General features: G+C 42.2%; 1 protein-coding gene across 2 annotated transcripts in view; it reads left to right on the forward strand.

The window, feature by feature from the left end:
• FAM120C (family with sequence similarity 120C) overlaps nt 1-17,314 on the forward strand; it is a 117,130-nt gene that overhangs the window by 50,764 nt on the left and 49,052 nt on the right. For both annotated transcript variants that reach the window (XM_025372730.1, XM_025372731.1), the window contains exons 5-9: nt 5,621-5,720; nt 6,602-6,678; nt 7,113-7,393; nt 8,180-8,453; nt 9,387-9,558. In XM_025372730.1, coding sequence (XP_025228515.1) covers nt 5,621-5,720; nt 6,602-6,678; nt 7,113-7,393; nt 8,180-8,453; nt 9,387-9,558 — 904 coding nt within the window. The remainder of the gene's footprint in view (nt 1-5,620; nt 5,721-6,601; nt 6,679-7,112; nt 7,394-8,179; nt 8,454-9,386; nt 9,559-17,314) is intronic.

A 17,314-nucleotide genomic window follows, 5' to 3' on the forward strand; every position in this document is an offset into this window, starting at 1 on the left:
TTTTTTTTTTTTTTTTGAGACGGAGTCTCGCTCTGTCCCCCAGGCTGGAGTGCAGTGGCCGGATCTCAGCTCACTGCAAGCTCCGCCTCCCGGGTTTTACGCCATTCTCCCGCCTCAGCCTCCCGAGTAGCTGGGACTACAGGCGCCCGCCACCTCGCCCGGCTAGTTTTTTTTTTTTGTATTTTTTAGTAGAGACGGGGTTTCACCGTGTTAGCCAGGGTGGTCTCGATCTCCTGACCCCGTGATCCGCCCGCCTCGGCCTCCCAAAGTGCTGGGATTACAGGCTTGAGCCACCGCGTCTTGCGCTGTTGTAACTGTACCAGATCCTCATTTGCCTGTGGCTTCTAGCATGAGGTAAGCAGTCCTCCATCATTTTCTTTGATGTTAGAGAATCCTGACCCTTATGACAGATTTCCTCATTTACTTTGATTTGCATTATCCTTTCAACTGTTTGCATCAGACGGTTAGGAGGGGACTGACCCACAAAGAACTTGATCGATTTGGTAGGGAGAGATGTTAGTAGGGATGCTGTGTAAGTGGTGAATATTTTTAGCTTACAGCCTCATAAATTTTAGAATTTGGATAATGATTATTCTTAATTATAAGGATCCCCCTTTTAACTAAAAAGACCCCAAAAATTGGAAAATAGAGATGTCAGTCCTAATTCCACTCTAGTCTTCTTTATATGTATGTTTTGATAAGGTAGCTATCTCTGTGTAAAAGAAATTTAACTTTTATTCACTTAATAATGTATCTTAAACCATTTGTCATTGTTGCTGTATAATCTTCACCAAATCATTTTTGATAGCCACAGAATTATGAGGAGAGCTCTCCTAAACAAACGTATAAGAACTGTTAGGTAATAATGTCAAGGTGAGGGGTTCTGCGTTGCCACTTGTGCCTCTATGGATCTCTAAAAGAAAGTGTAGGACTTGCCGGGTGTAGTGGCTCACGCCTGTAATCCCAGCACTTTGGGAGGCCAATGCAGGAGGATCACCTGAGGTCAGGAGTTTGAGACCAGCCTGGCCAACATGGTGAAACCCCATCTCTACTAAAAAACACAAAAATTAGCCAGGCGTGGTGGCGTGTGCCTGTAATCCCAGCTACTTGGGAGGCTGAGGCAGAAGAATTGCGTGAACTCAGGAGGCAAAGGTTGCAGTGAGCCGAGATCATGCCATTGCACTCCAACCTGGGTGACAAGAGTGAAACTCTGTCTCAAAAAAAAAAAAAAAAAAAAGGGTAGGACTTGATTACATATCATTGTAGAGCAAATACTGAAAAAGTTCTCTTATGTGCAAGGCCCTATGGTAGGCACTAGGATATAAATGTGAGGAAACTATTCTATATCCTCACAGAACTTGAAGTTAAATGGGGAGTCAGAAGCAAATAAGTAAGTACAGTAAGGAGAAAACACAGAGGAGGAGAGGATAGTCTGGAAAGGTTTCATGGCAGTGATACCCCTTGAAGGAAGAGTAAGTGTTTGCCTGTCAGGGCACAGGGCATAGTGGTACATTAAGGGAAGTACATGTAATTCAGTATTTCGGGGGATAAGGTCACAGATCTTTATGTATTGACATTGAGTAGTATATAAGACATGTTATTAAGTGCAAAAAGCAAGATGAAAAATATGATGATACAGTTTCACTTATGGAAGAAGCAAAGCCATATTGGTGTCCATATATATGTGTATATAAACACATAACATTTATGAAAGAACATCTACCAAATTGGTAACATTATTCACCTCTGGAGAGGGGAGTGGATGCAGAGGTAGAGATATTGAGGGGGACTCTAAGTATGGTTTGTGTTTTTTAGAAGGCTGTTTTCAATTATGTGTTATTAAACATAATAGGGGATAATAAATAATAGAATATTAATAATAAATAAATAATGGAACATTCATACAATGGAATGTTATTCAACCACATAGATATCATTCTCCGCGTCAGTGATTTGCAAACATTCTTTAGACTTGGCATCTCTCACTCCCGCCCCCAGAACCCTTTCTTTTTTTTTATTTTGTTGAGACCGAATCTCGTTCTGTCGCCCAGGCTGGAGTGCAGTGGTGTGATCTCAGCTCACTGCAACCTCTGCTATCTGGGTTCAAGGAGTTTTCATGCCTCAGTCTCCTAAGTAGCTGGGACTATAGGTGCATGCCACCATACCCGGCTAATTTTTTTGTATTTTTAGTAGAGACGGGATTTCACCATGTTGGCCAGGGCTTGTCTCGAATTCCTTATCTCAAGTGATCCGCCTGCCTCGGCCTCCCAAAGTGCTGGGAATACGGATATGAGCCACCGTGCCTGGCCGGGAACCCTTCTTTCAAATAGTTATATAAAATTCAGCTTTTTGGAAAAAGGAGAGCCATTTGGTTTTTAAGTTAGGCTGGAGGACCTGAAGACCTCAACTCTTGTGTTTATGTACATGCATGCTGCAAATAAAGAGGCCTAGAATGCCGTATAGATCCTGGAGTGTTAACAATCACAATCTAGCCAGGTGTGGTGGCACACACCTGTAGTCCAGCTACTCAGGAGGCTGAGGTTAGAAGATCACTTGAGTCCAGGAGTTCAAGGCTGCAGTGAGCTATGATCACACCACTGTACTCCAGCCTGGGCAACAGAGGAGACCCTGTCTCAAAATATAAATAAATAATTTTAAAAATAAAAGCAGGGGCTGGGCGAGGTGGCTCATGCGTGTAATCCTAGCACTTTGGGAGACCGAGACGAGAGGATCACGAGGTCAGGAGATCGAGACCGTCCTGGCTAACACAGTGAAACCCCGTCTCTACTAAAAATACAAAAAAAAAATTAGCCAGGCGTGGTGGCGGGCGCATAGTCCCAGCTACTTGGGAGGCTGAGGCGGGAGAATGGCGTGTGAACCCGGGAGGCGGAGCTTGCAGTGAGCTGAGATTGCACCACTGCACTCCAGCCTGGGCACAGAGTGAGACTCTGTCTCAAATAAATAAATAAAAGCAAAAAAAAAATCACAATCTATGAGAGATAACATTATACATGTTCTACAGTATTTTACTTGTAGAGAATACTCAACACTAGGGCTGTATGGTGGGACACTCTCATACGTTGATGATGATGGTAGTATAACTCGAGACATCTGTTTTGGAAAGAGATTTAGTATCATGTGTCAAGAGTTTGTGAAAATGATCACACCCTTTGACCTAGTAACTACACTTCTAAAAATTTGCCCTATGAAATAACCCAGAAGATCTACATAAAAATATGCCTATGTGAGAGTGTTATGTATAATTAGAAACTGAAAATGACTTTAGTATCTTCCATTCTGAAATTTGATGAAATATTATGATGGTCTTAAAATTATATTCAAGGAGACTTTTAAATAACTTTGGAAAAGGCTTGACTTCTGTTGCCAGATTAGTTTTGCCTTTACCTGAACTTTTTGTTTGTTTGTTGAGACAGTCTCGCTCTGTTGCCTAGGCTGGAGTGCAGTGGCATGATCTCAGCTGACTGCAACGTCCTGAGTTCAAGTGATTCTTTTGCCTTAGCCTCCCGAGTAGCTGGGACTACAGGCCTGCGCCACTACGCCCAGCTAATTTTTGTATTTTTAGTAGAGACAGGGTTTCACCATGTTGGCCGGGCTGGTCTCGAACTCCTGGCCTCAGGTGAGCCCCACCTTGGCCTCCCAAAGTGCCAAGATTACAGGTGTGAGCCACTGCGCCTGGCCCTCCTTTACCTGAACTTCATATGTGCTCTTTTTTTTTTTTTTTTTTTTTTGAGGCAGGGTCTCACTCTGTTGCCCAGGCTGGAGTGCAGTGGCACAATTTCGGCTCACTGCAGCCTTGACCTCCCAGACTCAAGCGATCCTCCCATTTCAGCCCCCTGAGTGCCTGGGACTGCAGGCACACGCCACCACACCCAGCTAATTTTTGTATTTTTTGCAGAGACGGGATTTTACCGTGTTACTCGGGCTGGTCTGAATTGCTGAGCAGAAGTGATCTGCCTGCCTCAGTCTCCCAAAGTGCTGGGATTACAGGTGTGAGCCACCGGGCCCAGTTTATGTGTACTCTTTTATGTCTCCCTTCTTCACTCAGTATAATATCTTTGAGACTTACACATATTATCGTGTATATCAATACTTTGTTCTTTTTTATTACTGTATAGTAATCCATTGTATGAATATACCACAATTTGTTTATTCTTCCATTGATATATATTTGAGTTGTTTCCAGTTTGGGGCTATTATGAATAAAGTAGTTGTTAACATTCTTGTTCATGTCTTTCGGTGGATATATGTACTCATTTCTCTTGGGTAAATACTTAGAAGAAGTGGGATTGCTGTATCATATGGAAAGTGTAATTTAATTTTATAAGAAACTGCCAAATTGTTTTCCAAACTGTACCAATGTACACTCCCACCATCAATGTACTGGAGTTCAGTTACTTCATATCCTTGCCAGTGCTTGATATTGATAGTCTTTTATTTTAGCCATTTTGGTGGATATGTAGTGGTGTCATATTGTGGTTTTATATATGTTTAAGTGCCTTTGGTTTTAATGTTCATACCTTTTGAACCAATAATTTCATTTTTAGGATATTTTCTTAAGAGCATAATCTGAAATCCAGAAAAAAATTTATATAGACAATATATACTCTTTGCTGTATAACTTATAAAAGCCAAATGTGAAAAATTACCTAAGTGTTGTTTATTAGGGAAGAGGTTACATAATTTATGACACATTCATAATGACAAAATATGCAGCCATTCAAAATTACTTACATTAGAGTATTATAATAAAAGCAAGATACAAAATTGTACATAAATTGTACTATAGAAAAATATGTATATTAAAATAGACCAGCTCTACATCAACAAAACAAAGTATATAAAATAATACTGTAAGCCAGGCACAGTGGTTCATGCCTATTATCCCAGCACTTTGGGAAGCTGAGGCAGGAGGATTGTTTGAGGCTAGGAGTTTGAAACCAGCCTGAGCAAAAATAAAAAAATTGGCTGGGCACGGTGGCATACGCCTGTAATCCCAGCACTTTGGGAGGCCGAGGTGGGTGGATCACCTGAGGTCAGGAGTTCGAGACCAGCCTGGCCATCATGGTGAAACCTTGTCTCTACTAAAAATACAAAAGTTAGCTGGGCGTGGTGGCGCACACCTATAATCCCAGCTACTCGGGAGGGTGAGGCAGGAGAATTGCTTGAACCCAGGAGGTGGAGGTTGTAGTGAGCCAAGATCGCACCACTGAACTGAGTGACAGACTCAGTCTCAAATAATAATAATAATAGTAGTAGTAAAATAATAAAATTAAAACGTACTGTAAGGAAAGACACCAAAATATATTTGGATGGTGGTACTATGTGATTTTTTCCCCCTTATCCCATTGTATTTTTTTGTAATGATCATGTAATCATTTTAGAATAGCACAAAATATAAGTAAGCTTTAAGTATTCCATATTTTATGTTTCATAATGCTTTCTCCCTGCCTAATCTTTCTGCAAAGTGAAAATTTGCTGTCTTAGGTTTCTTTAAATATTTGATTTCTGATAATTATTTTGATTCCCAAATTATAAATTGTATTAAAAAAACACTCTTATGTTGTTTTTTCTTCTGAAAATCTGATGTTCCAACATCCAGTCCAGGACAGAAGATAAAATAGAGCGATTCAAGAAAGCAGTTGAGTACTATTCCGTCACAACCAAACTCTCTTCACTGCCAGTGGGTCCCTCCTTTCTAGGTAAGGCTTCCATCTGACCTGAAGCTGCTCTGTTCATAGGGGAAACTGAATTGGTCCCTCACGAACTCCAGGACCAGAGCTGAATCACTCGTTCGTGTTGTATTCTCCTACAAGTCATTCGTCATCCCTTTTTGGTAGGCTTTCTCCTTTTGATTTCTATGTCGTAAGAGACGTAACATAAGAAGGGCCCTGGCCAGGTGCAGTGGCTCACGCCTGTAATCCCAGCATTTTGGGAAGCCGAGGCAGGTGGATCACCTGAGGTCAGGAGTTCACAACCAGCCTGGCCAACATGGTGAAATCCCATCTCTATGAAAAATACAAAAAATTAACTGGGTATCATGGCAGGCGCCTGTAATCCTACCTACTCAGGAAGGTGAGGCAGGAGAATCGCTTGAACCCGGGAGGCGGAGGTTGCAGTGAGCCGAGATCATGCCATTGTACTCCAGCATGGACAACAAGAGTGAAATTCCACCTCAAAAAAAAAAAAAAAAGCCCTGCTTTCTCAAATTTACAGATGGGGTGCAATGCCATTTCCTTAGCTTGGGCTTCTTCTGATGCCAACCCCCATTCTGGCCTGGTACATGTAAAATAGCCCTGTCTTTGGGGTCTGGCCTGAGTTGGAATTCCGCTTCTGCTAATTACCAGCAAGTGAACCTTGGCAAGTCACATTTGTATGAAATGTGGCTCATGATACCTACTTTATAAGATTCTTATCAGATGAAATAATTTATGTAAGGTTCCCAGCATGGCACATAGTAGCTGTTCAATAAATTGTAACTTATTTATTAATAACACTTTTTCAGGTGATATGGAGTGAGCAGAATATAACACAGTAAAATTATTAGGATTGACTGAAGTATAGCTCTTTCTCTTGGCTTCAGGTTTTCGGAATAACAGGCTTGGAAATCCTCCCCTTCCACAAAATCAAGTGGGCACCATTTCTCCTGGAAAGCCAATGGTAAGCATCCTTTGAGAAACCTGAGACCATTTGATAGCATTAGACTCAGGTTGCTTCCTGATTTTTATAATCTGAGGAGTTAGGGTGATTCAGAGTTATTACACTGTCAAGGCTATATATACTACATTACCTTCTCAACTTACGGCTGGAACACTATGCAAAAAAAGCATCCAAATCAGTAACCACTAATCATTGTGAAAATAAATTAGCTAATATCAGAGAATAGTTCTAGGAGACTTCAACTGTTCATTGTCCTGCCTGTGGAGGATTCTGTTCATACATCACTGTTAGAATCATTTCTCATTATTAAGTAGGTACTTTGTATCTCAACAGTCTCCACTACTGGCATCATCCACTGTGTCACAACTTCTGAGGGAGCCATCTTGGAGCCTTATAAAATGTTAAATAGCTTTTCTGTCTGTTTTATCGTTTAGTTTTCTCACCAAGTGCCCCAGAAAGTGAAATATCCACCACCATTCCCAGTGGGACCCAGCTCATCTCTTCTCTTCTCCTCCCATGCTTTGGGGGAATCCCATGCTTTTTCTGAGGATCCCATGCTGCAGACCAACCCCTTTGCCAATTGGGCTGTCTCCTATGACTCTTCTGCATCCCAGTTTCCCAATTACCTGCCTTCTAAAGCCTCACCTCCTTTGGGACCAGACTCTTCCCACTCCTCTTCCTCTGATGGTGATGAGCCAAATGGAGCTAGCTCTGAGTAAGTATCTCTGTAGACACCTAAGGAAATAGATTTCTGAGGCATCTGTGTTATTTTGCTTGTTAGATGGGTGGAGGGTGTGGGGAAGTGTAATTCCTGGCTTTCCTCTGTAGTGTTTTGCTCTTAGGAAAGCAAAGCAGGAAAACGTTTTCTATGCTTGCCTACTTCATGCTTATTTGGCCCTGTGCAGATGATAATTTTCAAACACCCAGGCAACTAAGGTAAAAGGCAGCATAGTAGCTAGTTAAGGAAGCCTTCGTATGGGTATTGTGGCTATCATTTCTTAATTTGTGAGGAGGGTAGATTAAATGTCAAAAAAAGAAAAGCATTTATAGAGTGGAAATAGTGGAATCGTTGAGTAAGCAATTACATTGCTTAGTAACTAAGACAGGGTTCTGAGGATTAAAACAGTGGGATTTGTGCTAGCCCATTTGTTGGCAGATTATTCCTCTAAGCAGATTATTCCTGGGAAACAGAGCTGCTTTGAGGTTGTAATTGTGATTATTTTCTTAAAACATAAGCAAACTCTAAACATGGCCTCTTACAAGGTATAAAGGGTCCAGAGTGATTCCCATGACTTTTGATCACTTTGGTTGGTGTCAGATGAAAGAAGCTAGGAAGTCAGTAATGGCCATTGAGAGGAAAGGTACCAGTCCAGTGCTAACCCAGTGTCCTGGCCTCCAAAGGGTTTGTGAGACCCCTTGGGTCCAGAACAGGCATCTTAAGTAGGAATATCTTTATCAATCTCCCTTTTTTTGTTTGACACTGTCTTTCTAAATTTTTTAGTCATATCACAGAAGCATTTCAGCACCAGCCTGAGTGGGGAAATCCCAATCGTGACAGAGGGTCCTGGGCACAGCCTGTTGATACTGGAGTTTCAGAAGTGAGCCTAGGTGATGGTGAGCCCCACATCCCATCTCTGCTGTCTATGTCTACGAGGAACCACATGGATATCACCATTCCACCCTTACCTCCAGTAGCTCCAGAAGTCTTGCGAGTTGCTGAACACAGACACCGGAGGGGTCTCATGTACCCATATATCTACCATGTCCTCACTAAGGTGAGGCAGCACATCAGCACCTACCTCCCTGCTCTTAACACTGTACTTCCTACTTCCTAGGACTGTATGTTACCAGAGAACATTCTGATCATTGGTATATGAAGTTAGAAAAAGAAGGCCATATGCAGTGGGCCCCTCATCATACTAAGGCCTTAGGTGAGGCCAGACTAGCAGGAGTTGGGACTGTGTGGTAAATGAGGCCCCTAGAAGATAAGTGTAATTGTGAGATTTTGAAGTAGATAATGCACCAAGTTGGTGGAATCTGGTTCTAGGGATGAACACAGTCCAAGAGGCTTTATGCCCTTTTCCTTATTTCTTTTTCTACTTCTGCAAAGCTGTTCCCCTCCTCCGGTCTTTTACATATCCATCCTCCAGCAAAATGCCTAACGTGGACTTTCCCCATTCGTTAGCTATAGTCATTGTTGAGACTTTATTTTATTTTATTTTTTGAGACAGAGTCTCGCTCTGTTGCCCAAGCTGGAGTGCAGTGGCACGATATTGGCTCACTGCAACCTCTGCCTCCCAGGTTCAAGCGATTCTCCTGCCTCAGCCTCCTGAGTAGCTGGGACTACAGGTGCCCGCCACCATGCCTGACTAACTTTTGTATTTGTAGTAGAAACGGGATTTCACCTGGTCTTGAACTCCTGACCTCAGGTGATCCGCCCACCTCAGCCTCTCAAAGTGCTGGGATTACAGGCTTGAGCCACCGTGCCGGTCCGTTGAAACTTTAAAAATGAAATATAGCTTATCAGTTAGCTGCAATCAGCTAAGCTTGTTACAGCTTCTTTTTAGTATGAAACTCTGTCTAAATACAAAAAAAAAATTTAGTGGATAGGCCACAGAGGCTACAGTTTATTATTGGTTCTTCTCAGCTCAGTTCTAAACCTTGAGGTAACTCATTTTTTCCTTTTCCCTGGAATGTTCTCTTGTTAGGGTGAAATTAAGATTCCCGTATGTATTGAGGATGAGTGTAACATGGAGCTGCCTCCAGCTGCTCTCTTATTCCGGTCAGCTCGTCAATATGTATATGGAGTTCTTTTTAGTCTGGCAGAGACACAGAGGAAAATGGAACGCTTGGCCATGCGACGGCGGCTACCTGTGGAAGGTAAGTGTAGTTCTAGCTATGACAATTCTCTCAGCACTTGACACAGAGCAGATATGTCTGTTCAGGCACATTGGGTACCTTTGGCTATGCAGTAGTCTTTAAGAAAATGTAACATTCAACAAAATGCATACTGATACTGGGAACACATTAACTTAAGCCCCAATTCTGCAATTATCAAACATTTAGAGTGACTACTACTTATAAATACCTGTAATCCCAGCACTTTGGGAGGCCAAGGCAGGCAGATCACTTAAGCTCAGGAATTCAAGACCAGCCTGGGCAACATGGCAAGACTCCATCACTAGAAAAAATGTTGGGCGCTGTGCCTCATGCCTGTAATCGCAGTACTTTGTGGGGCCGAGGCGAATAGATCACTTGAGTCCAGGAGTTCAAGACCAGCCTGGGCACCATGGAGAAACTCCGCCTCTACTAAAAATCTAAAAAATTAGGCATGGTTGTGTACACGTGTAGTCCCAGCTACTTGGGGGGCTGAGATGGGAGAATTGATTGAGTCTGGGAGGTCAGGACTGCAGTGAGCCCTGATCATGTTACTGTACTCCAGCCTGGGTGACAGAATGAGACCCTGTCTCAAAAAAAAAAAAGAAAAAAAGAAAAAAAAACAGGCCAGGTGCAGTGGCTCATGCCTATAATCCCAGCACTTTGGGAGGCCGAGGCGAGTGGATCTCCTGAGGTCGGGAGTTTGAGACCAGCCTGACCAACATGGATAAACCCCCTTTCTACCAAAAATACAAAATTAGCCAGGCACGGTGGCGCATGCCTGTAATCTTAGCTACTCGGGAGGCTGAGGCAGGAGAATCGCTTGAACTCAGGAGGCGGAGATTGTGGTGAGCTGAGATCGTGCCATTGCACTCCAGCCTGGGCAACAAGAGTGAAACTCCATCTCAGGAAAAAAAAAAAAAAATTAGCTGGGCATGGTGGCATGTGCCTCTAGTCCCAGCTACTTGTAGGGCTGAGGTGGGAGGATTGCTTGACCCTGGGAGGTTGAGGCTGCAGTGAGCTGTGATCGTGCCACTGCACTCCAGCCTGGGTGACAGGAGACCCTGTCTCACATACAAAAAGAAAGAACCATACTGGGCTTTGGGAACATAGAGGTGTATCTAACAGTCTCTCTCCCGTGATTTTTTTGTTTTGGGATTTGAACCTGTAGGTAGTTGGAGACACTGAAGTATTTTAAGCTACACAGTGCCATAGTCAAATTAGTGTGTTCAAAAGAACATTTCTTTGTTTCTGGGAAGATAGAGTTGATCAGATGTACTTTTCCTTAGTCCTCATGCTAAGTACAACTAAAAGCCCAGGACATTATTCATAAAACAAGCACAAGACACTAGAAAGTAGAAATCTTGGGGCCCAAGGAATGACACAGTGGTGCAGTGGTGAGTTCCCTGAATTTTTTTTTTGCCTCACATATTCCAGACTGGGTGTGGGACAAACTGGCAGCCCATAAATGTCAACAGCTGCAGACCAGTATAAGCCCCCCACAAAACCTACTTTCTCTGGCCAAAGGACCAGAAAGGAACAACCTAACAACACAAAGATTTTAAAATAATAATCTCTGTACTCCAGCCAAATACCACAGGAAAACTGTGGTCTACCCCCAGCCCTCCCAGCAAAGGCCAAATGAAGAACCTAGACTTCCATACTTACCCAGGCTGTAATGAGGTGCCCCTACCTGCTCCTGCTGGGGAGGGTCAAGGTCAAGTGGGGAGCCAGGACTTCCACTTTCACCTGTCAATAAAGACACAGTATCCCCCTTCACCCACCATAGTGGGGTCAGAAAAGGCCTACTGATACACAAGGTTTAAGTAAGATCCAGAGTCTTTTAAAATAATACCCAAAATGTCGTTTTCAATGGAAAATTTCTCATCATACCTAGGACCAGAAAGATATCAAATTCAGACCTCAAGAAAAGAAAATGAACATAGAGATGATAGAAGTTTGATTATCTGACAAGGATTTCACAACAACCACTATAAAAATGCTTTGATAAACAGTTATAAACATGTTTGACTTTTGCATATCAAAAGAAACAATCAACAGAATAAATAGCCTACAGAATGGGAAAAATATTTGCAAGCTATGCATTGGACAAAGGGCTAATATTCAGAATCTACAAGGAACTCAACAAGAAAAAAGCAAATAACCCCATTAAAAAGTAGGTAAAGGACAAGAACAGACATTTTACAAAAGAAGACATACAAGTGGCCAACAAATATATGAAAAAATACTCAGCATCACTAGCTATCAGAGAAAGGCATATTAAAACACAATGAGCTGGGTGCAGTGGCTCATGCCTGTAATCCAAGCACTTTGGGAGGCTGAGGCGGGCAGATCACATGAGGCCAGGAGTTTGAGACCAGCCTGGCCAACATGACGAAACCCGTCTCTACTAAAAACACAATAAATTAGCTGGGCATGGCGGCACACACTTGTAATCCTAGCTTCTTGAGGGGGTGGAGGGTGGCGAGAAGGGGAGTGGGGCTGAGGCATGAGAATCGCATGAACCTGGGTGGTGGAGGATGCAGTGAACCAAGTCTAAAACCAACAGATGTTGGCAAGAATGCAGAGAAAAGGGGATGTTTCTATACTGTTGGTAGGAATGTAAATTAGTACAACCTTTATAGAAAATAATACAAAGTTTTCCCAAAGAACTAAAAAATGAACTACCATTCGATCTAGCAATCGCACTACTGGTTATACATTCAAAGGGAAATAAATCATTATATCAAAAAAGATACCTGGGCCAGGCATGGTGGCTCACGTCTGTAATCTCAATACCTAGGGAGGCCCAAGCGGGAAGATGCTTGAGGCCAGGGGTTTGAGACCAGCCTGGGCAACATAGTGAGACTCCATCACTAAAAAAAAAAAAAAATTATTTAATATTGCTGAGCATGGTGCATACCTGTAGTCCCAGCTGTTTCACAGGCTGAGGCCAGAGGATTGCTTGTATCCAGGAGTTTGAGGCTGCAGTGGGCTGTGATCACTCCATTGCACTCCAGCCTGGGTAACAGAGTAAGATCTCTTTTTGTTTTTTTTTGTTTTTTTTTTTTTTGAGATGGAGTCTTGCTGGCTGGAGTGCAATGGAATGATCTCGGCTCACTGCAAGCTCCACCTCCCAGGTTCACACCATTCTCCTGCCTCAGCCTCCTGAGTAGCTGGGACTACAGGCACCCGCCACCACGCCTGGCTAATTTTGTGTATTTTTAGTAGAGATGGGGTTTCACCGTGTTAGCCAGGATGGTCTCGATCTCCCGACCTCATGATCCGCCTGCCTCGGCCTCCCAAAGTGCTGGGATTGCAGGCGTGAGCCACTGCGCCTGGCCATCTCATCTCTTAAAAAGAAAAGGGAGTACATAAAAACAACACTTCAGACCAGTATCCTTCATCAATATATGTTATGGATTGAGTGTTCCTGTCCCCCGCAATTCATATGTTGAAATCCTAACCCCCAATGTGATGCTATTAGGAGATGGGGCCTTTGGGAGGTAATTAGGTCATGAGTATGGAACCTTCATGAATGAGATTAGTGCCCTTATAAAAGGAACCCCAGATAGCTCTTTCTACTCTCCACTATATGAGGAAACAATGAGAAGACAGCCATCTGCAAACCAGGAAGCAGGTTCTCACCAAATGTCTCTGCCAATACCTTGATCTTAGACTTCCCAGCCTCCACAATTGTAAGAAATCAATTTCTGTTGTTTATAAGCCTCCTAGTCTGTGGTACTTTGTTATAGCAGCCCAAATTGACTAAGACAATATGGATGCAAAAATTCTTAATGAAATATCAGCCAGGGGAATTCAGCTATATATAGAATGAATTACATGCCCTGGCCAAGGCCAAGTAGGATTTATTCCATTGTTGTAAGACTTGTTCAATATCTGAAAAATCTATAAATATAATCCACTAAATAAACAGGCTAAAGAAGAAAAATCATGTGATTATATCAATGGATGCAGAAAAAGCATTTGACAAAATTCAACACTCATTCATGATAAGAACTATCAGGAAACTAAGAACAGAGGGGAACTTCCTCAAGATAAAGAATATCTACAAAGAACCTACAGCTAACATAGAGTCATTCCTTGCCATACATGGGGGATTGGTTCCAGGACCCCCACATATACTAAAATTCACTCATAATCAAGTCCCACAGTAGGTAGGCCCTGCAGAACCTGTGTATATGAAAAGTTGGCCCCTTATATACGTGGGTTTGGCATCATGTGAATTCTGTGTTTTCTGTCAGTGTTTGGTTGAAAAAAATTTGTGCATAAGTGGACCCGTGTAGCTCAAACTTGTGTTCAAGGATCAACTGTACTTAATGGTGAAAGATGTTTTTCTTCTAAAATCAGGAAGAAGGCTAGAATGTCTACTCTTTCCACTGCTCTTCAACATAGTACTAGAAGTTTTAGCCAGACCAGTAAGGCAAGAAAATGAAATAGAAGACATAGACATCAGTAAGGAAGAAATAAAACTGTAATTGCAGGTGGTATATAGTCAGTCTATGTAGAAAATCACAAGGAATCTACAACAAAACTCCTGAAACTAATAAGTGAATTTGTTAAGGTTGCAGGATACAAGATAAATATATAAAAATTGATTACCTTTCTATATATACTAACAATGAATATGTGGAACTGAAACAAAGTACAAGACCATTTACAGTCCTTCCAAAGAAAATGAAATAGTTAAAAATTTAACAAAAGGTGTTCAAAGTCTGTATGCTGAAAGTCACAAAATGCTGATGAAAGAAATCAAAGATCTAAATAAATGGAGAGATACAGATGTTCATGGATTAGAAAACTCAACATAGTAAAGATGTCAGTTCTCCCCAAATTGATAACACAGGTGTGATGCAATTCCTATCCAAATCCCAGCAAGATTCTTTGTAAATATAGACAAGATGACTCTAATGTTTATGTGGAAAGACAAAGGAATTAAACTAGCTAAAATGATTTTTGAAAAGGAAGAATAAGTTGAAAGCAATTGCTGAACCTGATTGTAAGACTTACTAGGTAGCTACAGTAATTAAGATTGTAGGCCAGGCATGGTGGCTCACGCTTGTAATCCCAGCACTTTGGGAGGCCAAGGTGGGTGGATCCCTTGAGCTCAGGAATTCGAGACCAGCCTGGGCAACATGGAGAGACCCCATCTCTACTAAAAATACAAAAAATATGTATAGCCAGGTGTGGTGGTGTATTACCTGTGGTCCCAGCTCCTCAAGAGGCTGAGGTGAGAGGATCACTTGAGCCCGGTGGGTAGAGGTTGCAGTGAGCTGAGATCACTCCACTGCACTGTAGTCTGGGTGTCAGAGTGAGACCCTGTCTTAAAAAAAAAAAAAGATTATAGGCAGAGGTATTGACACATAGATCAATGGAATACAACAGGGCATCCAGAAATAGTCCCATATGAGTACTGCTTTTTTTTTTTTTTTTTTTTTTTTTTGAGACAGAGTCTCGCTCTATTGCCCAGGCTGGAGCACAGTGGCACGATCTCCGCTCACTGCAACCTCTGCCTCCCAGGCTCAAGCAATTCTCCTGCCTCAGCCTCAACTGGGATTACAGGTGTGAGCCATCATGCCTGGCCAGCAAACTGATTTTTGACAAAGCTGCAAAAGCACTTCATTGGGCCGGGCGCGGTGGCTCAAGCCTGTAATCCCAGCACTTTGGGAGGCCGAGACGGGTGGATCACGAGGTCAGGAGATCGAGACCATCCTGGCTAACACGGTGAAACCCCGTCTCTACTGAAAAATACAAAAAAAACTAGCCGGGCGAGGCGGCGGGCGCCTGTAGTCCCAGCTACTCGGGAGGCTGAGGCAGGAGAATGGCGTAAACCCGGGAGGCGGAGCTTGCAGTGAGCTGAGATCCGGCCACTGCACTCCTGCCTGGGTTGACAGAGCGAGACTCCGTCTCAAAAAAAAAAAAAAAAAAAAAAGCACTTCATTGGAGGAAGGATAGTTTTTTGTTGTTGTTGTTGTTTGTTTTTTATATAAATGGTGTTAGATCAACTGGACATCCATAGTTGAACAAGTACCACATATCTATACTAGTATCTAAAATATATAAAGAACTCTCAAAACTGAACATAACAAAAACAATTGAATTAGAAAATTGGCAAAAGACATGCACAGACATTTCACTGAAGAAGATATACATATGGCAAAGACATGAAAAGATGTTCAACATAGCAGCCATTAGAAAAAAATTAAAACCACAATGAAATATCACTACATACTTACCAAAACGGCAAAGGTGAAGTGATAACACCGTATCCCGGAGAGGATGCAGAGAAGCTGGATCACTCATAAATGCTGGCAGGAATGTAAAATAGTGCTGCCATTCTGGAAAATAATTTGTCATTTTCTTTCAAAACTAAAAATAGACTTATACAACTCAGCACTTACACTCTTGGGCATTTATATTGAAGACTTATTTTCATGCAGGAACATATTCACAAGACAGCATTATAACCCCAAACTGGAAGCAACCCAGATATGCTTCAGTGGGTGAATGATTAAACTGTGGTACATCCATGCCATGGAATACTACTCAGTAAAAAAAACAGAATGAACTATTGATACATGCAACAACATGGATGGATCTTAAGGGCACATGCTGAGTGAAAATGCCAGGTTCTTTTTTTTTTTTTAAGATGGAATTTCACTTTTGTTGCCCAAGCTGGAGTCCAATGGTGCAATCTTGGCTCATTGCAACCTCTGCCTCCTGGGTTCAAGTGATTCTCCTGCCTCAGCCTCCCGAGTAGCTGGGATTACAGGCATGTGCCACCACACCCAGCTAATTTTGTATTTTTAGTAGAGACAGGGTTTCTCCATGTTGATCGGGCTGGTCTCAAACTCCCAACCTCAGGTGATCCGCCTGCCTCAGCCTCCCAAAGTGCTGCGATTACAGGTGTGAGCCACCACGCCCGGCCAATGCCAGTTTCAAAAGGTCGTATACTATATAATTCCACTTATATGATGTCCTCAAAATGAAAAAATTATAGATGGACAATAGATTAGTGGTTTCCGTAAGTTAGGGATGGTGCTGGAAGTCATTGTTTGTGACTGTAAAGGGTTGGCACAATGAAAATCTTCATGGTTATGGGTTTGTTCTGTATCTTGATTGCAGTGGTGGTTACACAAATCCATACAACATAGAACTACACACTTACATTGTACCAATGTCACTTTCCTGGCTTTGACGTTGTATTATAATTATTTAAGAGATAACACCATTGGAGAAACTGGGCGAAGGGTACACAGGACCTCTCTCTACTATCTTTGCAACTTCCTGTGAATCTATAATTATTTCAAACTAAAAAATTTGTTTAAATAAGAACATTCTAGTGGTTGTGGAGCACGGGTGTGAGGGAGACCAAACAGGATAAAGGTAGAAACAGTCTTGAGACTCTTGTCAGGTCAAAGATAATATTTGAACCGCTGCTGTGAAAGAGAAAACAGGACAGTTAGAAGGGATTATAAGGAAGTAGAATCAGCAAGACTTTGTTAATAACCAGATGTGTAGGACATGGAAAAGAAAGAAGGCTTTGGAATGATTTCCAAGTCTCTTGCTTGGGTGACTGAATAGATGCTTGACATCTCAAATAGAAGAGGGAGGCCATAGCTGAGGAATCTGAGGTGGAGTAGAAATATATAGAAGCCACGTTTTCCTGCTCTGTTATGCCTTTGTAAATCTTTTTTTTTTTTTCTTTTGAGATGGAGTTTCGCTCTTGTTGCCCAGG

Source organism: Theropithecus gelada, chromosome X (assembly GCF_003255815.1).
Source record: "Theropithecus gelada isolate Dixy chromosome X, Tgel_1.0, whole genome shotgun sequence".
Classification (NCBI taxonomy): domain Eukaryota; kingdom Metazoa; phylum Chordata; class Mammalia; order Primates; family Cercopithecidae; genus Theropithecus; species Theropithecus gelada.